This window comes from Hippocampus bargibanti, linkage group LG04 (genome assembly GCF_051943395.1).
Source record: "Hippocampus bargibanti isolate YZ-2025 linkage group LG04, ASM5194339v1, whole genome shotgun sequence".
Taxonomy (NCBI): domain Eukaryota; kingdom Metazoa; phylum Chordata; class Actinopteri; order Syngnathiformes; family Syngnathidae; genus Hippocampus; species Hippocampus bargibanti.
The window spans coordinates 21,810,781-21,838,097 of record NC_142737.1 but is presented as its reverse complement, the minus strand read 5'-3'; the positions used below and the strand labels follow the sequence as shown (position 1 = coordinate 21,838,097).

Here is a 27,317-nt window from a genome sequence, read left to right as displayed (position 1 = left end):
CCAAAATCGGGTTGATGCAAAGGAAAAGTTTTGAAACCAATGATATTTGTTATCTAGCAGAAGCAATTTTTAAATCATCGATATGTACATATGATTTGTTGGAACTATGGCAGTGTACATTCTTATTGTCGGTCAGCAAAAAGGAATGTCATATATTTAGAGAAAGAATTCCAAATATTTGTATTTAACTTATCAGGAAGCGTTCACTTGTGAAGGAATGAACCGGAATTTGAAATTCTACTGAGTGAAAGAGCACATATATATTTTCGTATGCAGTGATCTTTGAGGGGAGGAAGAAAGCTGATACCAGAGCCTGAAGAGATGTGCCATAGAGAGAAGGGAGTGGAGTTGTGTCTGGGCTCAAGACTCCCAATCCGTAGTCTCAGAAAACAACATCTTTAACAAACTGACTGACAGAGAAAAAGGGATAAAGGAGATTTTTGAAAATGGCAGGAGAAGTTAGACAGATGCATGCTGAGTGGGTGGTCAGCTCACATCAAACACTGCAACCAACTGCACATCCAGCACACATTGAGCTCTTTCTTCTCTGCAGCTGCTCGAAAACCCACCACTCCATAGTTCTGGAAACTATGGTCATCAGACTGTCAAAGACATGTCACTTGGATTAAACGATCTGATCGTGTTGAAAAAGTACTTTATTTTGGACCTGTTCTATTTAACATTTGAACTCAGAATGTGAGAACAAAACAATGTCAAGTGCATTGCGCAACCACAACTTTGGTCCTCTTTTCCTAATTTCCTGGCAGAATTCCGTTGGGTGTTCTACCATCCTATCTATGAGAAGTACGCCGGGGGAAAATTACTGGATTTGCTCAGGGTAGTCAGATAGTCGTTTTTCAAATATTGGCGGTGCAAAGTGGTTTCGGTGAGTGTGCCTTATGCACTATTTGCCGGCGTAGACTGAGTTCCTACTTAAAAGACGAACTGGCTATCATGACAACTCTACGACATTGAGAAACGTATTAGCATCTGACTGGAAAACTGAGAGGCCCAAGGAAAGCAGAGTGGAGCAGACGCATCTTGTGGTGTATGGACCAGCCACTCAAAAATGTATTAGGTCGGCAACAGTAGTCTTAGGCTATGCTTGGCGCCAGACAATTGCAAGGAATCATTCAGCCATTGAAAACTGGAATGCATTTTGCTTCTATCATTGTTTACAGTCTGCGATTGGGGACGGTGCATATCAGCTCAGTAATTTGTTTAAAGAAAGTGCCCAAAGACTACTATTATCTGAACCGTGTTTTTAGCAAAGACCATCCTCAATCTATGCCTCCACACCCTGCGTACGATTGTGCTAAAGACTTTAATCACCGACCTTCTCTACCTTCATCTAGACTACACCATGCGTTTCGGCCGGAACAGGAAGCACTGCGAGAATATGTAAGTATTACTGCTTCTTTCGCTATGGGTATAATCAGGCCATCTCCTTTGGGAGCTTTATATTGATTATTTTATATTGAAAAGAAAGTCATGGCACCCATATGTTGATTACAGAGGCCTAAGCAACACCAGCATTGAAAACAAGAACCCTCGCTCTCTTTTAGACTCGGCTTTGGCAATGTATTTTTTTTTCAATGTTGGATCTTCGTAGTGCTCACCAGCAGGGAACAATTTGTGAGTGGGATGAGTGGAAGATGGTCTTGAAGACTCCATTTGGAAATGTTGAGTACCTTGTAATGCCATTTGGACCAGTCAATGCCACAATAGTTTTTCAAAACCTCATTAATGATGTATTCTAGGATCCACTCAATGTATGTTGGTTTGTATATCTTACAGCACTGAAAAAACACCAACAACCTATTTGAACCAAGTTATTCATGATTACATTATCCTTGACTTTTGGAATTGCTTTTGGTCCTTGTTGTTATCCTGGTTATTGTACCAGTGTCATTATTTGTATTTTCACAGCCTTTTGGACATATTTTTTACATCTATCAGTCTGCATTTATAGAGTTCTGTTCGGAACCTTCTGGCATTCCTGACAGACAGCAGCAATTTTCACTTCTGTGTCAAGGACCAGGGGACCATTTGTGATTTTCAAGCCTTTCGTTATATTTCCAGGACAACAAAGAAGTTCCATATACAGTAAAGTCTCGTTATCTCGATATCGGTTATATCGATAGTACCGCTTATTACGATACTATTTTCATTTCCCTTGCACATTTCTAGTCTTTTTATGTATAATTAGTACCGTTTAGTACGATACCCGGTTATTACGATAATCCGGTTATTACGGTGCTCCTTTTCATCCCCCGCCGGCCATTTTTGTTGTTTATATCGATATATCGGTCACGCCATTGGTCGACTTGGTCACCTGTCTTGGTTACGTGAGCAGCTCTCCCGAGCAGACGCCATTTTCAGACGGCAGCTCGTGTGTATCAGACGGCTGCTCGTGTGTCTTCAACAATGGACTGTTTTGGATGCCATCAGAGCAATTTCCAAAGCGTGGAGCACGGTGTCCGAAAACACCATCAAGAACTGCTTCCGTCACTGCAAATTTGAAAATCCAGGGTGCAGTGAGGAAACATCTGCAGCTAACGAAGAGGATGACGACAACATTCCTCTTGCAGTGTTGGCTGAAAAGCTAAAAGTCGCCGACATTGCATCGTATGTCGCAGTCGACAAAGACATTGCGACATTCCCAAGCTCATCAGATGCGGATATCGCAGCGGAGGTCAAAGCCAAGTATGCCACAGGAGATTCCCGTGATGATGATGATGCTGATGACGATGAAGAAGAAGCGACTGAATGCACACCTTTTGCAACTTCGACAAAAGCGTTGCAAGGGGTTGCGGACACGCGATCTTTCTTTGAATCCGTAGAAAATGCATCCGGTTTTTTAGAAACGTTAAACAAGATGGAAGTGTTCATATTAAAATATAAAAATGGGAAGCAGAAGAAGATTGATGACTTTTTTAAATAGCTTACATACATACTAATTGCAGTGTTATGTACATGTACTGTTACATGAATGCAAGCGTTTTTTGCAACAATGTTTGTTGTTTTGTCTGCTGAAGCGTCATGATTTTGAAAATGACTGTACATTCCATACTGTGCATTAAAGGGCAACCAACATCACTTTTTGTGTTTCTTGACTGACATCAGAAAAAGGTTTTATAGCATCTACAATACCCAAAATTCGCAGTGTAATAAAACACCAAATCCAAACAATGGCTTCAGATTCGGAGAATATGCTTTCTTGTTCGGATCGGATCGGATATATCGATAGTCCCGGTTATATCGATATTTTTTCGGATTCCCTTGCGTATCGATATAACGAGACTTTACTGTATGTATTTTTAAGTAAAAAGTGATCAATTCATGGATATGATTCAAATACAGAAGAGAAAGAGTAAAGCATACATGTTTGCAATCGATTAAAGATTTACTGTATACTGTATCATATGGAGCCTGGGGGCCCTTTACTGGCGGCTTCAGGATACAACACGGTTCTCAGTCAAAAAGCTGTTGTAACGTCACAGCTGCGCGCCGGCATTCTATTCAGGCACTCTCGAACGTCACGTAAGTTATGTAAACGTTGCAGTTTTGGTTTTTCATCCATTTACAGTATTTAATTGTGTTGCATCCAGATATCTTTATTGTTTGCAACAATCACTGTTTTTCATATGATTGTACATGCTGGCGTTCGTGGCTTCGTGTGAATAGAACTTGACGATTTAGCATTGGTTGGTTGCATTTTTGAAAGGAAATAGTCATTAAAAAGTGTAAAGATGTTTTTATTTTATGCACAACTTTATTTTTCACTTCACTACTGTACAAAAAACATGTTAGATACGCAATCCATGAACCCAATGAGGAAATTACATGCCATAACAAAGATGTCGCATTTACGCACCCCCCCACCCCACAGGATCGGATATATCGATAGTCCCGGTTATATCGATATTTTTTCGGATTCCTTTGCGTATCGATATAACGAGACTTTACTGTATGTATTTTTAAGTAAAAAGTGAAAAAAATGACAGCTGGAATAGGTTTCAGCCTGTAACCCTCAATAGAACTAATATTGCAGTACACGGGTGTTTGCAGGAGACCATCCTGTAAGAACACCATCATGTCTCCACCAAAGGCAAGGCAAGGTTGCTAATATTGACAGATCCCAATAAAAAGCTCAAAATATCGTCAATCCCTGACAAATGCATTTGAGGTGTATTTGGTTAGCACCTTTTGCCTTCAATTTATCCTGTCTGAGCCAATAGGCTGGGTAAATTCCATTGTAAAGTCTTCTATTTCTCCTAGTCAAAGTAATAATGCATTGACTTCCAAAGGCTTAGACCCAAAAATGAGTAATCTCTACACCTCGGGGCTCCAGACAAGTCTGAGTGTTTGTGTATTTGGTCCTATCTTTGAATAGGCTTAAAATAGTTATATGCATTTTCATTGAAACACTTAAAACCATTTTAGTTTATTCGATAATGCAGTTTTTACTGTGGGTTGATAAATCAAATTTGGAGAAATAGAGCATTAATGTATTCCTCAAGCATTGAGATAATTCATTAGCATAACCACTCAGTCAATGAAACATCACAGCTAATTTATGAAATATAAATCACAATGCTTAAGCAGAAAAAAAATATTTTGCTGTATAAATGTGCGACTCGACATTAGAGACCAATTTTCAAGGGCAGAATGAATGGATTTTCTCACTACAAGGTACATGACAACGTTATTTGCATTATGCCCAGTTATGATTGAAGATTTTTTTAATGTAAAAACTCTTGTTATTTTCTTAATGTTTGTTGATTTTGGTTTGTGAATAAAATAAACAGGAAACTATCGGAAATCTGGACTGGAGCGGAAAGGGTAAACAGGCTGATTTGCTGCACTATTGGAAAGTAGTGCAGCAAGGTGGTCTCCAATTGCGCACGCACACACAAAGACACACACACACAAGAACGCACAACACACGCACGCACACACACACACACACGCACGCACGGACGCACGCACACACACGCACACACACACACACACGCACACACACGCACACACACACACACACACACACACACACACACACACACACACACACACACACACACACACACACACACACACACACACACACACACACACACACACATATCATAAGAAGAGATACTGTTGTGACAATGTCATGTACAAACTCCAGCAAGTCTAATTTCAAAACAATACTCAGGTGTGTGCACCCTGATTTTGATGGGGACACATGTGCGTGTACATGGACAGACAGAGTGTGTTTTAGTGCTTTTTGCACATCTTGTTGTTTTTTTTTTTTTACCAAGGGCCTTAATGACCAAGTCCAGAAAAGGGCTTTGATCCATGATCCATTTTTATGGTCAACTATACCTAGTATCTAAACTATTATTTGCATAAACATTGAGAACATGTTTAGATGATGACATCGTGAGGACAGCTATTTTCAGGCTGCTCTCAGAAGGAAGTAGCCATCAAGTGTACGGTGGGGTAATTTGTCATCAGAGGGTCACAATTGCCTACAGAAACTATAGCAGAGGCACAAGTAGGTGTAGAAGTCAACAGCCTTTGAAAAACAGTCTTTCAATGCTAAAACATTGAACAGATGAGCAGGTCAAACAAAGTTCACAGATAAAGGTGAGAGTGTAGCTCATGTAAATTGTGAAATTTGACCCGAAAACCCAATATTGAAAATATTTTGTGATTAGTGTACATTCAGTACATGCCAAGCAGCCACAGACTTGTGACCACTTGGAAGTTACTGCATAATGATAGCATAAGAGCATCAGATGAAAAACAGTCAAAATGAGAATACATAAGAAGTTCACCTGTTTGAACAAAAATGGCTTTCTCCTGAAGTTAAATAAGAGAATGGTTGTACAATTTAGATTCTGCAGATTGATAGGATCAACTTGAAGGCAACCTGCTACTTCAATCACATCACAGATATGAGATATTGCTGACTCGTGGGTAAATCGGACAATTATTCAATAATGTATGGGGCTGGAATGCAAAATTTTCATGTTTTATAGGTCACAGTGTGCTGAGCCAGGTCTGCTGGTACCGCTGCGCATCGTGGTTGGATATTAAAAGATGGCAATCTCAACACAAGTGTGCCTAAGAGCCAAGTCGGGCACTGCACAACTCATACCGCAGCCAACTAAAAAAAAAAACAAGCTGAGAGAGCAAATAAAAGTGTCCATATTGCAGTTTATTTTCCTTTCCACTTCTAAAATTTCAGTTTTGTTTTGACTGATGCTTGTTAATTGACTCGATCATTCCAGTCTTCTTCGTAGACACACTTGAAAAAAGGTTTTAGTCTTCTGAGGGAGCTTGTGGGCATTCATGATGGAATAACAACAATATGCTGCCTCAAAAACAACAACACAACAATTAGACAGACAAAAGCTTCACAGCTTCAACTTCATTCTCGGTTATCTTCATTATTCAGCTCCACTTGAATCAGCTATTAAAGGTAATTAAGCGATTCATCAAGTCAGTTTCAATTACTTGTGGCTTGACAGCTCCAGATTACGATCAGTGGGGGTGAGGCAGAAGATGAAGACAATGAAAGGCAGAAGCATCACAAAGTGAAAAGAGGAATTGAGAGAGAAGCATGGCAAGTAATACCAACAGATGATCTTCCCGATCAGAGGCTGTCTCTGTTGAGCAGCACATTTCCAACAATGCACCCATTTACTGATGTCACCGGATGGAGATCTTTAACACTGCACTCATTACAACATTTGAACTACTCAAATCTTGCAACCAATCATAAAGAAAACGGTTGGGGATGTTATCATGGGAGTCCTATAGCACACTGTAACCTGACATCATAAAACTCACATGTAGGTGCCATTATAAAATTTGCTCTCCACAGTCTTTTAATTTATAATCATCTACCATTAAAGATCAGCACTATTTTGCAGCGAAAAGGGATGTGCACCATTTAGACAGGTCAAATGACAGCTTTAAATTATGTTTGGTAGATTAACCTTGGCTCTCCACTCGTACATTTTTTACTCATAGGTGAAGATTAAATCATCTGGAAGAACTATTAAACCTCTTCGTTGTCCATTAGAATCAAGGTTAGTGCTGCTCTGATGGCAATCATAATTCAGAAAGTCTAGGTTGTAATTACTGCAATAAATACAGCAAAATGGGTGCAGCAATTATCTAATGGACTGATCGATCTATAAAGGGACAATAGTTTATGATTTTCCAATTGAAATATGTACAGTAAAGTCTCGTTATATCGATATCGGATATATCGATAGTCCCGCTTATATCGATACTATTTCTATGCACGCACGGAGAAAATTACATGCAAACAGGGTCGGATATATCGATAGTCCCGGTTATATCGATATTTTTTCGGACTCCCTTGAATATCGATATAACGAGACTTTACTGTAATTGTTAGATTACGCACATAATTATCAGCAAGGAGGATGATTGTGCAATGAGCATCTATGTTCATACATCATTTTCTAACTTCACATTGATGATCTTTAGATTCTCATTTCAGTCCAAGGCAGAAGGAAGGTGCTCGATGGCAAGGCAGACATTTTTTCTCTCATTAAAATTACCTTTTTAAGTGAAGCAACATTAGAATTGATGATACAACATCCTTGTTATTCAAAGATCTTTCCACAAGGACGAATATTAAATTACCCTCCGAGGCTTTACAGTACACACATGCATGCATGTATGTACGTACGTACATGTACGTACGTGTCTGTCTGTATGTATGTATGTATGTATGTATGTATGTATGTATGTATGTATGTATGTATGTATGTATGTATGTATGTACTTTTTTATTTTATTATTTTATTTACTGTGATTATTTTACTATTTATTTTATTATTTTTAATTGTACTTATTTATTTATTTATTTATCCGGTTACATATTTATTTGTGTTTGTTTGCTTGTTTTTTTGATTATTTGTTTGTTTATTTTGAAATTGAGATAAAAATGCATTCTTCAGAACAAGTAATTATTGGATGTTTATTTTTTTTTCTACGGAACAGGAGATAAGGTCCCATGCTTTGTCTAAATTCATCCTTTCCAGGCCGCGGTTCCTGTAATGTCATTTTTTGCTGTGCCATCCCCAGAAGGTTTCCAGTTCACATGAAATGTAAAGAACCAAATACTGTAAAATGCAGCAAGACGTCAGTACAACTGGAACAGATTAATGAAGAGTATTTCTATCTATTTCGATGGGCAATATGAGTCGCAATACAAGTGTTCTGAATTACAAGCATGGACACAAAAATAATTAAATTAGAAGTCAAGGCACCAGTGTAGTTACTTTGCAACTCAGTGTTTCGCATACATACCCAGATTGGAGGAAGCCCTTCCCTCTGCGGCTCTATCTTTCAAACCTTCAGCTATGGACAGCTGCTGTTCATGATACTGCTTCGCTCTCTCCAAGTCCTGCATGCAGCGAGCAGCATGCCCCAGGCCTGCATATGCTCTCATTTCGATGGACTTTTCTTCCAGTTCCTGGGCGAGCTCCAGCACGTGAGTGTGGTAAGACATGGCCTTGTCAAAGTTTCGGTGATAGTGGTAGGCGCTGCCGAGGTTACTGTAGGCCCGAGCTTCCTCCCGCTTATTTTCAAGGGCCTTGGCGATGCCCAAGTGCTGCTCGTGGCTTTGAACGGCATTGTCAAAGTCTCCCATGGCAATGTAGACAGCACCCATGTTTCCAAGCTCTCGTGCCTCAGAGAGTTGATCTTTAGACTGCTTAGCTAGTAGAACACACTGCTTGTGGCTGGCCAGTGCATTTGGGTAGTCCCCAATGGCTGTGTATACATGGCCCAAGCTGCTCAGGGCCATCGAAGCAGCCTAAAGACAAGGACAGACAACAAAGAGAGTCGGGTTTAGATACAAAAATATTTTAAGAAGCCGAATCAACTGCACCCACATTTATTTAGGAGTCATTTATTAGCTTTGTTGTGTGCCAGCAAATATAAATCCAGAAAAAAAGCCATTGGAAATTCACTGAAAAGGGCGTACTGCTCAGACACTAACTAAAGAAAACCTCATTTGATTCTGAGGTTGCAAAGCAAGGAATGGGGTAAAAGTGTGATGCAGATAAACACAAAGGTAGATTTGTTTGCCAACAGCACTCATACTTCATGATGCACCACCGACACCGGAACAAAGGACATTTCTAATCAGACAGGTGAATTGTGGGGTTTCAGCTCCACGTTCGACCTGTGCAGTATGGGCTGTGGGGGGATTGGCTGACTGTCTTCCTGCTGGCAGGAATGCCGAGGCTATAAACAGACAAAAATATTTATGGTTATTCTGCCCGACATTTCATGCCACTTCCACAATGGCAACGGCTCAGGGTACTGCTTTGAACTCAAATTGCTCCGGGAAAAGCAATACAGCAGCAAAATGTCAACACAAAGGAAAAATCCTGTTCACAGAAACATGCTTTAAGAATGTTCATGTCAGTAAGTATGTAACCAACTTCTTTCTTTCTTTCTTTCTTTCTTTCTTTCTTTCTTTCTTTCTTTCTTTCTTTCTTTCTTTCTTTCTTTCTTTCTTTCTTTCTTTCTTTCTTTCTTTCTTTCTTTCTTTCTTTCTTTCTTTCTTTCTTTCTTTCAATAATTTGTCTGATTCCACACCATGTAACTCTTTATGATCTCAGGTTTTGGACAGGTGTGATCCTAATCTGGCAGTCATTGTATGTGTAATGTTGTACAAGGTGAAGCTCATGGAGTTTGTGTGAATGTTGAGCGAGTTTACTCAGATACATGGAAAATTAAAGGTTACATTGACAGGTATGTCTAAAGTCTCGCTTCGCAGTGTTATTTTTACAATACAACTGTTACTGTTCGGTTAGGTTGTTCTCAATGAATTCAATATCAACAGTCACTACCAACCTACAGAACATGCAAACTCCGTCAAGGTGACTCGAGACGAACACCATGAAAAATTAAAGGACAGAGGTTATCTGTTCCTCAAAGATCCAAAGCACAGTAGGCACAGGTGAGAGCACTGTCTGCTACTATTTCATCTATGTCAAATGAATTAGTCATAACTAGGATTTATCAAAGTTATTTTTAGATTTTACTGATTTTGGATGTTATGAGGATAAGCAGTTAAGCAGCTGGGACAATGGCTGGATGGATGATTTTACTTGTAATAAAATGTAAATGTGTCCATTTTATGATTTGTCTCTCCTTCTTCCACAGCTTCTAATTTGCCATTATTGTTTTTGTACTTATTAAGTTTAAGGAAATGTCTTTGGCAATTTCCTTGGCTTGTAATTGGTAAAAATATGTTGGCAGTTAAGCAGATTAAACTGTTATAATGGCATGCACAACATGTTTTTTCACTGCAATTAGATTTTTTTTTCATTTTAGAAAATCTCTGAGGCACATAACCAGAGCAGGGTTATTAGATGTTCATGAAAAGGGTAAACAGCTGCAACTGCTGTCAGCTCTCTCTGCCCGAACAGATGTTCAGTTAATTTCACAAGACGAGCTAATACAGCAACCCCATCCACTGGTCCCACCCACTCCATAACAACCAGGAAAAAGTTTGGACTTTGGCCACCGGAAAGGACATTCATTCCGACAAGGAAGGTCACTGTTAAGCTTAAACTGATAATATACACTATGTCATGAAGAAAGTCAAGAAAAGACCCTGCTTGGTTTGAATTTCAAACACATTTAAACTAATTAACTTACAATGTTCTGTACTGTGGTAGAGGACACATGCAACAGTGGGGAGAAGGAGGAGGGGTTAGAGAAACAGAAGCACACTGAGCACATGAAACAGGAAAGGAAGACGACAGAGCTTGATAGCACTACAAAGGAAAAACAAAAGTGAAAAGGTGAGGAAATAGATAGAAAATACAGTGAAATTCAGACTAATTTCAACTTTATAGATAGTTCATAAGCAGAGTGTGGGATGCAATATTAAAATATCCCACCAATCAGGCTCCACAAATAACCCGCACAAGCCATCTGTACAATTTTAATAGAAAAGACAAGCACGGGAACCAGCTATTAATGAAGTTTCTAGTGTGTCTGCCTGCATCTGTAGCTGTTGCAATAACACAACTTGATGTAGAAACAAATGAAGATGTAGAACCCAGAGCTCCTTGAGACACTTTATGCAAAAACCAACCCAGCTAAACAGAACACAATTGATGAGGAACTGGGTAAAATTCTCACCGAGAAAGCACGGCAACTTCACTCGGATATCGTCAAGAGGCAACCCGGAAGTTCATCATCAATTGATGATTTCAAGTATAGCCATGGTGGTTCGAGAACTTTAAGCGTCGTATTAAGTTCATCCTGTCTACTTGATATCTAATTTGAAACAGATTATTATCTTGCAGACAGTGTATTGTCGGTGTTCAAATCCCTGACATGCTTCGTCAGAGTCTGCCACTCTGACGATGGCAGAAGTAGACGCCGAAACATGTCTGTCACGTCACTTGAGGCTTGAGGGCAGGGCTCGAGTGACGAAAGGAAAGCGGGGAGGGTGGATCCAAAATACACAGCGAGACAGATACTCATGAACAAAAGTCTTTACTGAGACACGCATGCAAAATAATAAACAGGGGCAGGTAAGTGACGGCAACTAACAATGACAGATCGGACGGCAAGGTAGTCGCGACGGTAGCTTCCGGAATTCTCCGACGGAGACGGTAATGTGCGATCGGCATATATAGTCAGAAGGCACAATCAAGGGAATGACAAACAGCTGTGGGAACCCGGGTGCGTGGTGATGGGAGGGGCCCTCTCCAGGGAGCAGCGGAGAAGGTGACAGGAGGGGCGGGGCGCGCCCAGGACGGCGACGAGATGTGACAATGTCAGGGATTTGAACACCAACAATACACTGCCTGTAAGATAAGAACCTGTTTTAAATTTAAGGGTCGTGCAGGGATTCATAGTGGCATTCGTAATGGTGAGATAACCAGTTCTGACGATAAAGCTGCCAAAGCTTACAAGGAATCATTCCTCAGGATGGTGGAAGAAGAAGGCTACGTTCCTCATCAAGTGTTTAATGCTGATTAAAACGGACTTTTTTGAAAAAAGATGCCTAACCGGACTTTCATTACACAGGAAGAAAAGTCCGTCCCTGGGCATAAGCCTATTAAAGATAGGCTAACCCTCCTTCCTACAGTCCTTATAGGATGTGACTCTCCCTCCCACCTCCTCCCACTCCATTTCATTAAGCCATTAACGACCATCCCAAAGGTAAATAAAACGACTTACCTACCATACCATAGCACATGTATTATACATAAAATAAGGTATATTATGTGTAGTTTTAAGGCTTATTTAGTATAAAATTATGTTTTACGGGGACATCGGAACGGATTATTCTCATTTTAATGGTTTCGTATGGGAAATTAATGTTTGGGATACACACTTTTTGCCTTACACACACTTTCTGGAAACCAATTCGTAATCCAAGGTATCACTGTATATATATATATATATATATATATATATATATATATATATATATATATATATATATATATATATATATATATATATATATATATATATATATATATATATAATGCTTGAGCTGGGAAAAGGGTTTAATGTTTGGTTTCATTCAATTCAACATAGTTTTGTATACATAACAATTGTAAACAATAAAGATGAGTACTTTTATGGATTTAAATTATTGCGGGTTCTTTTACAAACATAACCCCGATGACCGTTACTCTGTTGGGATGTTTCTTATGTTTGCTTTTTTCTGAAACTGTATGGACACCTGTTTGTCTGACACCTGTTTATTTTTATATTTTTTTGTAGAATGCTTTGTTCAAAGCAATCTATTAATGAGATGTGGGCTGCTCGTACACTTTTCCAATAAGGTCCTCAATTTCATCCACATGTAACAGTGAAATTATAAATATGGTCACGTCATCTTGGTGAATGATATAAACCTGAGAGCAACTGACTGTCTTGTAACTGTTGTTAACACATAATATACTGTCACATCCTCCTCAGCGCCAGGAGCGTGCCCCTCCCTTCCATGCTCTCCGGACTCACTCACCTGTTTCTCATTCCCTTGATTGTGCCTTCTGGCTATAAGAACCACCCATTCTCGCTCGGTCCGCGCCGGTGTATTCTCTGTAGTTTCCCCATCGCCCCGCAGCACAAAGGATTGTCCCGTTTGTCCACTTTGTTGCCTTATTTCCTGTGTTGCCTTGACTGTCTCAGTAAAGACCTTTCTCGAACTTACCGTCTCCACCGTGTATTTTGGATCCAACCCCTTGCTACTTTCCTTTGTCCCTCGAGTCCTGTCACCACTCCTCGAGTGGACGTGACATATACATTATTTCACTTGTGGGTGTGCTGTCCAGGTGCAGGTGCTTATCCCTCCTTCCCTATCTCTTTCACACACACCTTCTCTCAGCAAGATGACTAGTGTTGGCTGGCTTTAGCTGTCAATCAACGGCTAATTTAAAAATAGAAATGCGATTGGTTGGACTGACCTTTACAAGTATATCAGTCATGTGACCTGACTGATATCCTAATGTCAATGTTAATATTGAGAATGGTCATACTGTATCTCAATAACTATAATGATATATCAGCCAGCCTTACACACAAGCAAGGTGAAATGTGAAGAAATACACTTGCAGTGAGCAGGACACTTGGGCTATGTAATGAAATTTAGATGCTTTGAAAAAATGAAAACCAAAGCACAATGTTTATTTTAGAAAGGAAAAAAAATACATTCAGTAATGATCCTTTTCAAGCACAAATCCTATTTGCATCGGTTATTTTTCCTCACATAAAATGTGCAAACCATATACAAACCTAGCAATCCTTATTTGCCTCACAGGTTGTTGCTGATGTCTGCAACCAATTACCTGCTGACACAAGGATTCTCAGCACTTTGCTCAAGTTAAAAGACGCAACAAGGCATTACAGAGACCCAGGGATGCAATTACACTCCGTCACAAACTGTTGCTGTTTCATGTTCTAAGATAGCCTATCTGAGGCTGCTCAATTACATGTACCTTTTGAAGCCTCGCTTGTTCGTTCAAACTCAAACTTCCGCTTTTGTAAGCAAAAAAACAGAAGATTCCTCATCTGCCAGACTACAGAGTGCAGCTGGAGAGGCAGCAAAAGAAAGACCAGAATCTTACACCAGCACAGATAAGTCGCTCTGATGAGCGCCCCTTTAAAGTTAGACTGCAACACCGCAACACTGCTTTCTCACTGCAGATGGAGACCAAGATAATGAAGAGTCCACCTTGACGGTCACAGACGTTGCACAACTACATGGACCGCCTGTACTAAAATTTATGTGATCGCACCCCAGAAAATTCAAATCACTTTGGAGGATGCGAACAACCTGGGAGTAAACACACAACAACATGGGAGTAAACATTACCCATGATATGTGTGTGTGTGTGTGTTTGTGTGTGTCTGCTTTAATGTGTATATCGCGTTGCTACATGAAGCTCAATGACTGACTGTTTTTTTTAATCACTCTTACTTATAGCCTACTATGCTTTCTCATCCAATGTATCAGTGGTGCTACAAATAAACAGTGGTTCTTAAGCTCCTGTTTAAAAAGCCAGCAGAAACAGGACTCTGGATTCTGAATCTGAAATATCCGATAAATGAGCACTCACACTTTCATCCTGATGGAGATATTGGCCATTGTCCTATCAGTCAAATTCAACTTGACCCCATTGCCTTGGTTACAAATGTCAAATAATTTAAAAACCAAACCATTAAAACAAATTTGTCTTACCAAAACTGTCTTACCGAATATAACAAATGATTAAGGTGCGCCAAAATGGCATAAAACACGGTGATACTTCCTTGGGTCATTTTTTTGATCCAATTATGGAGAAGTGTAGTGGCCACTCACTCATATATTTAAGGTATATTAAGGTAGTCCTCCTTGATTATATTGTGCTACCCCCGTATCATCCCCTGCCACCACAATTCTCTGCCTCAACTATAAATATCGATGAGAAGGTTTCTTCAGCCGTCATCTGTACAAAAGTGAAGGTTTCGGACGTTTCGCCTCCTATCCAGGAGGCTTCGTCAGCGAACTAAAGTCTGACTGGTCGTATCGGCCCCATTTATATTTCCCTAATGTCCAGACCTGGTGGCGCCGGACACAGCTATGATAGGTCCCTACTCTCAGGTTGGGGGGGGCGCGCGGGAAAATTATACTAGGAAAATTCTAAATTTGCGAATTAGGAGACTTAACATAGAGATAAAAAACAAACAGTCAGAAATAGAAACTTATTATCAGCGATTACAAACTAAACTTACCCACAAAATCTATCAGGAAGTGTGTGAATTTACTAAATCCGGTTATATGAGGCACCACAGCAAAACCAAAGAGAGACAAAAGGGTAAATTTCAAAAATTACTTTTACTGAAACAATCTCAGCTACTGGTAAACATGCGTAAAATTAGGTATGCACAGTTTGCAAGGGAGAATTGGATCAAAAATTTGTCAGACAGAGATCTCTCAGAGACAGAAAAGGCGGTACTTACCAAAGGTTTAAATTTCTCAGTGACTCCTAAAACTATACCTACAATAGATTATATCACAGCTACTGAATCGGCTATTAAAAATAACAAACTTTCGTATGCAGAGGCAGATGATCTACGCATTAAAATATCAGCTCTTCTCAGTAGTGCCAAACTTCCTCCGTCCAACATAACATTAGAAGAGAGAAAGGCGTTAACTACTCTACAAAAAGACAAAAATATTGCTATTTTGCCAGCAGACAAGGGCAGATGCACAGTGCTGCTCAACACATTGGATTATGAAGACAAAATAAATAGATTAATCAGTGATTCTAACACGTATGAGCAACTAAAAAGGGACCCTTCCAATAGATACAAGAAAGAAATGATTGACTGTCTCCAAAAGCTAGAGAAAAGAAAACATATAGACAAACAGATGTATTTTAGATTATACCCGGGAGAGGCCACGCCATGTATCTATGGCCTGCCAAAAATACATAAAGAAGGGTTCCCCCTCCGACCCATTGTTTGTAGCATTGACTCCTCTACATACAATGTAGCCAAATATTTAAAAACTATTTTAGCTCCGTTGGTTGGTAACACTGAATATCACGTAGAGAACACCACAGGGTTTGTAGAGAGGATCAAAGACCTCATATTGGAACCTGAGGAAACTTTGGCATCATACAACAGAAGTCTTTAGGAAGGCTACGCACACTGACCAATACTTACTTTTTGACTCTAACCACCCTTTACAACATAAACTAGGAGTTATCAGAACCCTCCAGCATAGGGCTAAACTAATACCAACTAGCACTGAAGGTAGAGAAAAGGAGTCAAAACATATCAGGAGAGCACTCACTAACTGTGGGTACCCTCAGTGGTCATTCAACAAATGTCAGAAAGAAAGAATAGCGAACGAAACCAATAATTCTCCAGATTCTAAAAGGAGAGGAGTAGCAGTACCGTACATTGCAGGAGTTTCTGAAAAATTACAAAGAGTCCTTTGGCAACATAAAATTCCTACTTATTTCAAACCGATAAACACGTTAAGGCAAAAATTAGTGCATCCAAAAGATAGGCTACCAAATGAAAAACAAAGTAATGTAGTTTATTCCATACATTGTAAGAATGAAAATTGTAAAGAGCAGTACATTGGGGAGACTCAACAAATTCTCAAAAAAAAAGACTTTATCAACATCGCAGGGATAATACTAGTGGGCCTCAATCGGCAGTACATTTGCACCTAAAAGCTAGCAACCACTCATTTGACTACAATGAGGTTAAAATCTTAGCGAAAGAACATAGATGGTTTGAAATGGGGGTAAAAGAAGCGATTCTTATAAAACAACAAAATCCTTCATTAAACCGGTCTGGTGGGGTGAGGTTCAATTTGGATCGTTCATACAATAGCCTGCTTAGGCAAAACAGGTTAGGCAACTTTCGCAATGCTGATGAGGGTCGTTATGCTGATGAGGTGATACCGGGGGGAGTGGGGGTAATAGGCCAGTCGTTAGTCAGGAACGTAGGAACAATCAGTGGGGCCACAGGGAGGGGTCCCGCGCCCCCCCCCAACCTGAGAGTAGGGACCTATCATAGCTGTGTCCGGCGCCACCAGGTCTGGACATTAGGGATATATAAATGGGGCCGATACGACCAGTCAGACTTTAGGTCGCTGACGAAGCCTCCTGGATAGGAGGCGAAACGTCCGAAACCTTCACTTTTGTACAGATGACGGCTGAAGAAACCTTCTCATCGATGGACCACTCCTGTACGACTGAGAGCTTACACAGACGTATCAACTATAAATAGTATAATTCGTACATAAACGTGTTTGAAGTGCACCTCTGCATAACTTTGTAACCTCATGATAAAAAAGAAGAAATATAGATCAACCTACAACATAGAATAACTAAACATTTTTTTTACTCCGCCTTTATTTTAATCAGTTATATATGTTTTCCATTGTGTCTGTTAAAGGACAACCAACACCATTTTATTTGTTTCCTAACTGACGTCAGAAAAACGTTTTATAGCATCTAAAATACCCAAAACATGCAGGCTAATATTTTTAGTCAAATGAAAAACACCAATAAAAATGACTTAAAGTGTCCAAAATCTGCAAAAAAATTGTCACATCCTCGTCGTCGCCAGGAGCGCGCCCCTCCCCTCCTGTCTCCTCCTTCGCTGCTCCTGAGACGGCCCCTCCCTTCCTGGCTCTCCCGACTCGCGCACCTGTCCCCCATTTCCCTAAGTGTGCCTTCTGGCTATAAAAGCCACACTTACCTTACGGTCGGTGTATTGCAGGAAGTTCCCCGTCATCCCTCCGCACGCAGGTCTGTCTAGTCGTTGCTCTCTTCCTTGCCTGATTTTTCTGTTCGTGACTTTTTGCCTCAGTCAAGACTCTTTTTTCTTGGAATCACTGTCTCCACCGTGTATTTTGGATCCGACCCTTACCGCCTTCCGTCGTCCCTCGAGTCCTGTCGCTACGCCTCGAGTGGACGTGACAAAATAGAGCTGCGAATTGGGCATTTTCAGAAAGTCCCGCCCCCAGTTCGTGACATCACGCCAATACGTTTTGTATTGCTGGAGAATCCAAACAATGGCTTCAAATTCGGAGAATATGCTTTCTTGTTACACATCCAGTTATGAATATGATTCAAATAGTCCTGAAGAGGAAAGCATACATGTTTGCAATCGATTAAAGAATTTATTCCATGCCTTTTTGAGGCAACATTGGGGCAACAATGGATCATCAGAAAAGAGGCACAAAATGGCGACCTCCAGTGGCCACCTCCGCTTCCACAGGCTGATAAAGTCCTTATATGGAGCTTGGACTCCCTCTTCTGGCGGCTTTTGGGTGCAACACGGTTCCCAGACCAAACATGTACAGCAAAATACATTGACGTGATGGAAGGATGCTACAATGCATCTTTTTTACGGTCAGGGGGCGGTCCTTTCATGACGTTGCGTACGGACTCGTCACCAACTCAAAACCAAGACTTCCTGAATATTCAGAGCGAGTCTTAAAACGTTAAATATAGCTATATGCGGTGGAAGATTTGTAAAATACGCTCAGTAGAAGTCATTTGAAGCCATTTTACAAATTGTGGACACAACTTGTCCGGAGACGTCGGTTGTCCTTTAAGGCTTTGTTCACTGCACGTGATAGCCCCCGTTCTGTGCTGTGAGTGCACATACTAGGTGTAACATAGACAACAACAGCAACACCTTAGAGCTAATACTTGGGCCATGGGGGTGTGGCGGCAGTGCAGTACTGCCCTGCGCACATACTAAAAATGGGAGCACCACCACCATCTACTGCGGTGGAAGTGCAATTACATTACAATCTAGATCGTAGTAAGGGGAAAAAAAGTTTTCAATCTCGATTGCAGTAAGGGAAAGAAGTTCTATCACACTGAACACCCCAAGTGTGTTACCCCAGCCTCACTTTTTGAGAATGACTTATTTAAGGGATCGTGGTGTGCTCATTATTTATTTCAGTAATAAAAGTAACTATTCATTTCAGCAATTACTTAAGAACGCATGACTAAATAAAGTGTGTGTATGTACTTGTGTTTTCAAAATCCACTGTGATCTGATTTCATTGAAAAACCCGATTCTCAGATAACATGGGTTTCACTGAGGCTCTCTTGATTCAAAGGTAAACTGGATGTACTGGAAGTAACAAATGCAAAGGGAGATTTTATGGGTGGGTTGATCCCATGTTAATTACAACCCCGACAAGACTATTTCTTATTCCTGACAAGGAGAATGGCATAAGATCTGTTCCGCATTGTCATCCATAAACTCCTCTTCTAAGTATGTTTATTCGCTGTCGAACATTAGACTAATGGTTGCTTTCATAGAATGTGCAAGAGGTAATGAATCGTACTTAGAATGATTACCCTCTTATGTGATGAAAAAACTGCTATTGACAGTATGTGTTCTGTGACTCTTGAGTCCCCGTTGTGTGTTTTATTTCTCACACTGGACAGCAGTTTATGGCTAACTCGAGTTAGGCTGAGACACTTTTACTTGCTGGATATATCAATCCCTTTGAAGGGAAGGGGGATACACCTCCTTCGTTTTGATATTCGTCCAAGGTGATAATTATCGACGAGTAGCACTCACAGGACAACTGCAGTTGCCATGGCAATAAATTGTTCTTACTGTAGATTGTCTTGGGAAATGACGGCATTACTATCACCATATGCGTTGATAAAAGGTAAACACGTTGAGTTGAGAGTAGTACACCAGGTTGAGGGTGAGCAGCGCTGCTTGAATATATCATCCCCTTGCAGTCTATAAAATATAATGACTATGAACAGGGGGGAGGGTGTCACCTCTTGGTCTGGGTTGCCTGGACATAGAATAAAATGATAAAAAAACTAAAAAAAGACTATTCAGCTCCCCACCATAATAAAAATCCAATTCTTCTGGATGCTGCAGCTTTGCAAAGTTATTGTGAAGTCATGGATGATATTGTGTGTTTTTATTATTTGCTTTATGTAAACCAAAAATGAAATGACTCTTGATCTGAAATAGTTAGTTAAAATGCATTTATGTATGCATAAAGAAGAAAGAAGTCCAAGATGGGGCCCGAGTAGACAGCCATCCGCAAGTGCTCTCACAAGCCTTGCTTTTTGTTTGTTTGTTTTTTGTTTTCTTTTGTCACTTTGTGTTGTTGTGCGTCTTGTGGAATGGATACGGATTGTTATTCAGCATTTTTGGCCATGACATTCATCAATGAGGAGACTGCTGAGCGGTTGCACCTTTTCAGCAGCACGAATATGCCAGCACTGTTTTTGATTTGGGATCAATGTCAGTGCCATTTGACTATCATCGCTGAACAGTTCTGGAGTGATTGTGCTTTTTTGCGCCTGTAATGGGCAGCATTTTCACAGCCCACAGCCAACTTCATGCAGTGGAGAGGTTGGTGCTGTTGGACAGTCTGAGGCTGGATGGATGCAAGGCTTGAGGAGCCCACAATGAGAAGAAATGAGCGTCAGCGTATGTGGAACTGTCGCGGCTTCGAATTGAAGTGGATTTACGTGGAACAGGACATAATAATAAAAACTCCCAAGGAAACGTTTCAGTTGTTAGACAATCTCTTTTTGTCAATGGATGCTACGGCATGTGTTTGCTTTCAACATTTAGCTTGTAGTAGACGTGCACATTTAACTATGACATCTCTGATCCACTGGTGAAAAAGACGCTTTGATCCTCTCCCCTTTCATCTAGAACTGCCACATACAACAAAGATTGTGCAGAAAGTGCTTAAGAATGAATGAATGTCTGTGTCTTTTATGTTGTGTCGCATTACTTGTGATTTCGTTTTTTGGGAGTTTTGACTTCAAGTGGCTGCCTTTACAGCTGTTCTTGTATTTTGTTGTTTTACTTTTACCTTTCCTTTCCTTGTACTTTCATCAATTTGCTGCTGTGAAATGTGAATTTAATCACTGTGAGACTAAAAAAGGGTAATCCAATCCAATAAACGGGAGCAAGTGCTTTTATATTCAAGAAATGTCTGCTAAGGGGAGACAACGGTAAATCACATAACCATCTGCTAATCAATTAAGACTGAATATTTTTGTCTTATGTGACTGGAATTATTACATCACATTGTATTGTATTCCCCCGGAAGGGCACACACAATTCAGTGTTTCCATCAATACAGAGGACGTGACGGTAGCAGACAATCATTTTCCCGGAGCTTAACCACAACTCGCCAAACCTTATAAAAAAAAGAAATCCATAAAATCTAAAGATTTGTGGGTGGTGAATCCCCACAATTTGAATTTACAGATGTATTTGTAAGTATATGTGCACATGCGCACACACAGACAGCCAGCTGGTTAATTAAAAGGCACTGCAGAAGGAAGGAGGAGGACCATGCACCAGTGTTTCCCTTAACAAGCTAGACTCCAGCAGCATGAGCAGCTAGCTGGTGGTGAATGCTAGTGGGAGTGGATGGGGGAGTTGGGCAATGGGAAGGAGCGGGGCAGATAAAAGATTGTGTTTGAAGAATGAGAAGAGAGAATGCTAAATACATCCCCGGGCTGTGGCTGTCCTCACATCTGGTTTCCCTGCTACAAATGCATCTGGACTGTAAAAGGAAACATCTCTCTATCAATGTAATGAGCACAGAACAGCCCAGATCAACAATGCTCCAAAACTGGCACGGACGAACATTTCTGCCTGTGCATGCATACAGTACCAACAACATAAGCTTATATAAAATCATGACGGCTAAAAGCGGTGTTAGATTAAGAAGGCATGTTGCTGGATGCTAGGGGCGGCGAGAGAGATAGTAAAATATTCATCTGGCTTTACATGTTTATATTTCATTCTCTTTCCCGGTCAGATGCTTGGGTATGGATCCCACAGGAGCCACAATTAAATTGGCCAAATGACACTCACTCAGCCATATCAAAACCTTCTGTTTTTTAAGCAGGGGAATGTTGTGCTTTGCCAAGCGAGGGTAGGTACAGCTGTGGCTGAGTGCTCTCTTAAACACACATTCACACAAATAAGGGCATACTCACATTCCCTGATTCAAATATAATATTCCTGTTGGTTATATCTTCTTGTAGATAAAAAAAATCCCTGAGCTTTAACTATTTTTGAAGATGAAGAGGTTTCTTCAGCCGTCATCTGTACTTCTTTGAAGGTGTCGGACATTTCGCTTCTTATCCAAGAAAGTTTCTTCTCTTCTGTACGACTGAGAGCTCACACAGACCTATTTTTGAAGAACATTTTATGACCACACTGACCATTAGCTGTTAAACAATTTCTCAAATCAATCATCGGAACTAATCTGATTGACTGACAGCGACTACATACTGATACTACAGCAGACACTTTTTCATTTGTGACCTGTGCAACCTCCATCTCAAAGGCATATATATGCTAGAGAGCCTAAAGCTCGATACCGAGAACATCCGACTTATGACCGAGTTCCATTCCAAACAAACGGTCGTTAAGTCAAAATGGTCGTGTGTCGAAATCCATTCAAAATGTTGAATAGAGACTTGGTGCTAAATGACTTGCAAATGACCTGATTCGGATGCCACGGGGGCGGCCGGGCGGTGTTCTACCGGTTGCCCTCTCCCCAGCCTTACCTTGCTCTCCGCACCGACGCGCGGCCCGACCTCGCGGCCCGACCTCGCGGCCATCTGCGGTGCCGACCTGCCACGTCGCCCCGAAGCAAAACAAACTGTCTCAAGGAGGTGGCGGCGCCAGCCGTGGGCCCGATGCGGCGATCCCACGCGCCCGAGAGCCGATACCCACCCACCTTGGCTCTAGTCGGCGTCGGTGACAGTCCCCCCTGCAGTGCCATCACGCGGTCAATTGCTGTGCAAGAGTGAGATGCTGGCGGGCTGGCCAAAATTGTCGTACGCGTTGCGGTGCCAGGTGTCAAATAAACATTAAAAACAACAGGTGCTTGTAAGTCGCACCGGCCGTAAGTCGGATGTTACCTGTAATTGTGTTAGCCTCTACAGGGCACGTTAACAAAAGGGGTGATTGTCACGAAAAATCAAACTACGAGTAAGGGCAATCCTCGACAGCTTCCAAGTTACCTGCGAAAGGACCCTCCTCTACCCCCACCTCTACTGTACAAGCAGCAACAAGATGTAGAAAGCCGCACCAAAAAGCAAGGGGAATTGGATGGGGTTAGCTAATGATACACATAAGATGCAGTGGAGCTTTGGCATTTGAAAAAGCCTTTTTTGGTCTGAGCTATAGGTTGTCTACACAGTGGTGTCTGAAGACCCAGTATGCATTCCCTCAAATGTCCTTACTACAAGAGTATGCTAAGGCCTGTGGGTTTTATGCCACTGCATGAGTATGTTTCTGTGTGGCCACATTTATGCAGTTGTGTGTATATTTTCCGCCTTGCGCCAATACGACAGTCATTGGTGGCAAACAGTTGCTGTGAAGAAATCAGAAGACCCACAAAGTCAAACTGAATCCCACAGTCTCCACTGCAGTTGGGGGAAAATTGGAGTGCTCTATTCAAGATGTTGATCTTCTCTCTCACACAAAACTGTTGAAAGAAATGGTCAAATGTTAGGTAAGCAAATTGAAGAGAGGGCAGGACAGTAACTGAGCTGGTTCTTGGCGACATGTCCTCCACATGACCCCCTCTCATACTCCACACTGCTGTCACAACACACGTCCCCTGTGACAGGATGTCAGCATTGTTCTGACACAGAAGCAGACCCTCTTGCCCTCTGATATATAAACAGATGAATATAAACTCAGGTTGAGGAGAAAATTGAAGTGGTGGAACACTAGGAATGCGGGGCACTGTGAATGGATCTTAATGTACTCTAAATCAGAGCAAAGCCTCGAAGGGTTGCCGCTTATTTCTGTGCCGAAGTCAAATCTCGACAGGCATTGCTGTGTGATGACTGCCGGAGAAAGGAATCAATTCTTTAGAGACTTTGTGGTGACAGGAAAGGAAATCACAGTGGTCTTTCAAAGTAATTTCAGGACGGCTCTGAGGTAAACATCAAGGCATGCCACTTTATAGGAGTCTCTAAGCTTGCAGAAAGAGGGTCATCATGCTTGTTTGGTCTTTACGTCTTTACTCTCATAGCCTTTAGGAGAAGCTACATTTACTCTGAGTGATTCAATGACTCTGAGTGCTTCAGCATGAGGCAGAAATATCATTCCCTGATTCCACTGAGTAGTATTTGGCTTTGGGAGAGTGAATCTTTATTTATGTATTTATGTATTTATTATTTTCATTATTTTTTTAGGGTTCATTGACAAAAGTTGCAAAGGGCAAAGTAATTATTGACCAGTATTGTACCACTTATTGGTCTGGTCACAAGTTAACCGCTTGAGAGGATATATATATATATATATATATATATATATATATATATATATACAGTGAGACCTCAATTTACGAACTTAATTGGTTCCCAGACAGAGTGTGTATGTCGAACAGTATGTATATAAAAAAAAAATCCCATGGGAAACCATAAAAATGGGAATAATCCGTTCCCGGGTTTCCATAAAATATACTTTTCAAGTAAATAAGCCTTAAAACTACACACAACATACCTTATTCTATGTATAATACTGTATAGTGCAGTTTTTTTGACAACGATACTAGTGCAGCGTGTTCTACCGGAAACAAATTCCTTGTGTGTTCTACATACTTGGCAATAAAGATGATTCTGATTCTGATTCTGATTCTGATAATAAATGTGCTGTTGTATTGTAATGACCTCGGACCTCCAACACCATTCCATCAAGCCATCAATGACCATCACAAATGTAAGTAAAGTGACTTTATTATACAGTGCAGTGTATTTCTTTCATTACAATACAATAGCACATTTATTATACATAGAATAAGGTATGTTGTGTGTAGGTTTAAGGCTTATTTAGTTGAAAAGTATATTTTATGGAAAACCGGGAACGGATTTTAATGGTTTCCTAAGGGATTTTTTGTATGTGATACATATACATTTGTGATATATATATATATACATATATATATATACACACACGCATATATATATATATATATATATATATATATATATATATATATATATATATATATATATATATATATATATATATATATATATATATATACAGTAAAGTCTCGTTATATCGCTATTCAAGGGAGGCCGAAAAATATCGATATAACCGGGACTATCGATATATCCGACCCTGTTTGCATGTAATTTTCTCCGTGCGTGCATAGAAATAGTATCGATATAACCTGGACTATATATATATATATATATATATATATATATATAACTTAAGGTGGTAGTCGAGTGGTTAGCACACCGGCTTCACAGTGCAGAGGTCACCGGTTCGCGTCCCGGTCCGGCCTCAGTTTGCTTGTTCTCCCCGGACCCGCGTGGGTTTTCTCCGGGTCCTCCGGTTTCCTCCCACACTCCAAAAACATGCATGGCAGGCAGATTGACCACTCCAAATTGTCCCTAGGTGTGAGTGTGAGAGTGACTGTTGTATGTCTTTGTGTGCCCTGCGATTGGCTGGCAACCAATTCAGGGTGTCCCCCGCCTCGTGCCCGAAGACAGCTGAGATAGGCTCCAGCAACCCCCGCGACCCTAATGAGGAATAAGCGGTACGGAAAATGAGATGAGATGAGATATATAACTTAAATACAACTTTTACGTTGCCCGTACAACTTTCAAATCAAAAGATTATTTTCAAATCAAACGTTTGTTTTATTCAATGACGCAAAAGCTACAAGCGAACCGCTACAAGCCACGTGGACTTCTCTTTCTATCTAAGCTTTCGAAACTTTCAAGTACAAGTACTTGAGAATTTTGAAAGCCACTTAGAAAGAGGAGGCCACGTGGCTTTGAGCAGACAACGCAACGCAAACATTGCATTGTGCACCATGACGACAAACGACAACTGGAGCAAAATCTTAAGCAAGAGATACTTATTATAAATTAAGCGGGGTAGGTACTTCCTTAATTTAAAAAATCCTTTATACTTCGCAACAATGTTTTTTTTTTTGATTAGTCGTCTTATTGTGTTTCAAGTTGTTTCAACTTTATGGCTGGGCACGCAACTTTTCAGAGTTGTCTGCTCGGGTGTCCGCTAACTTTTTGTCATGAGTTTCAGACACTGATATATGTAGAGTTCTAAACAATAAATCAAAATCTGGATCATTGGACCGACATAAAACCAATAATAGTTACATTTATAAAAGAAAGTAAGCATTCTAACCTCCCTATCCTTGAATCCAACTTGCTTTTGTTATGCTTCGAGTCGACAGAGTGCCAAATAAAGCACAGCTTGCAGGGCCTCAGCTTCGTCCGACAGAGTTCAGCAGGAAACCAGGCAGTCAAACCAAGGACATTGTACTCGTTGGTCATTCAAGGATATTTTGGCAGCCCGTGGATGGGAGGCACAGTCCCTCACACCACAAATAGCTGGACAAATCAGGTCGGACATACTGCACCACTTTTTTCTGTGACAAGAAGACTTTTTAAGCTTGGAGAAAGGAAAGGAAAGAGAGGATAGGAGAGATGAGGAGAGGAGGATAGAGATAAAGTTACAGAGGTGAAGGTTTAAGAGAGCAAGATCATATTGATCTACAGCAGAGCATTTGCTCGGAGCATGCTGACACAATGAAAAAAAAAAATGACGCCAGTGTCAGCACCTCACGGTTCAAAAGGAGATACTCTGCCTCTAATCCATTCAGGAACAGTAACCTGTGTTTAAACGAGATTTCCAGGAAATAAATATGATCTTAACAAAGGAAAGATGACGATACATTCAAAAAGTCAAATGATCTGTATTGAAGTGTGTGCAAACATGAACTCCAACTTGGATTGTCACTGCATTTGTAATAAACATAAAGAAAAGGAAATACATCCTATCACCAATATCAGTTCAACAATTCTCACTTTTATCCTTATGACATGATTTTTGAAAATGTCAAATCACACAGTCTCCCTGTCTATACTGTAATTTTAGAGAGCTTACTTTTTTTTCTCATTCACATGAGTCAGCCTGGGGAGAGGTTCTTCGTTGTTCATGGTGGCATTATCAATTTAAGATGACAGGTCTCTTGGGCTTTTCCTTCATTTTTTTGATTTATTAGATGTATGAGATGCAGATGCTACAAAAAATCTCATTAATTAGCACTGGAATGAAAAACACGTTGAATTGGAAAATCAGTCTTGATTGAATGAATTTGTCACAATACAGTTGTATTGTGACAAAATAAATGGTCAAAGTCAAAGTCAGCTTTATTGTCAAATATGCTAATATGCATGACATACAGCACAGATGAAATTAATGTC

At 40.5% G+C, this 27,317-nt stretch overlaps 1 protein-coding gene across 4 annotated transcripts in view; it reads right to left on the bottom strand.

Annotated features, from left to right (window-relative positions):
- LOC148899462 (tetratricopeptide repeat protein 28-like) overlaps nt 1-27,317 on the bottom strand; it is a 234,124-nt gene that overhangs the window by 39,055 nt on the left and 167,752 nt on the right. For 3 of the 4 annotated variants that reach the window (XM_088994706.1, XM_088994707.1, XM_088994708.1), the window contains one exon: nt 8,341-8,848. In XM_088994706.1, the coding sequence (XP_088850832.1) occupies nt 8,341-8,848 (508 nt within the window). Of the gene's footprint in view, nt 1-8,340; nt 8,849-11,196; nt 11,400-27,317 lie in introns of those variants that run through there. The other variant, XM_088994709.1, reaches the window with a different exon arrangement.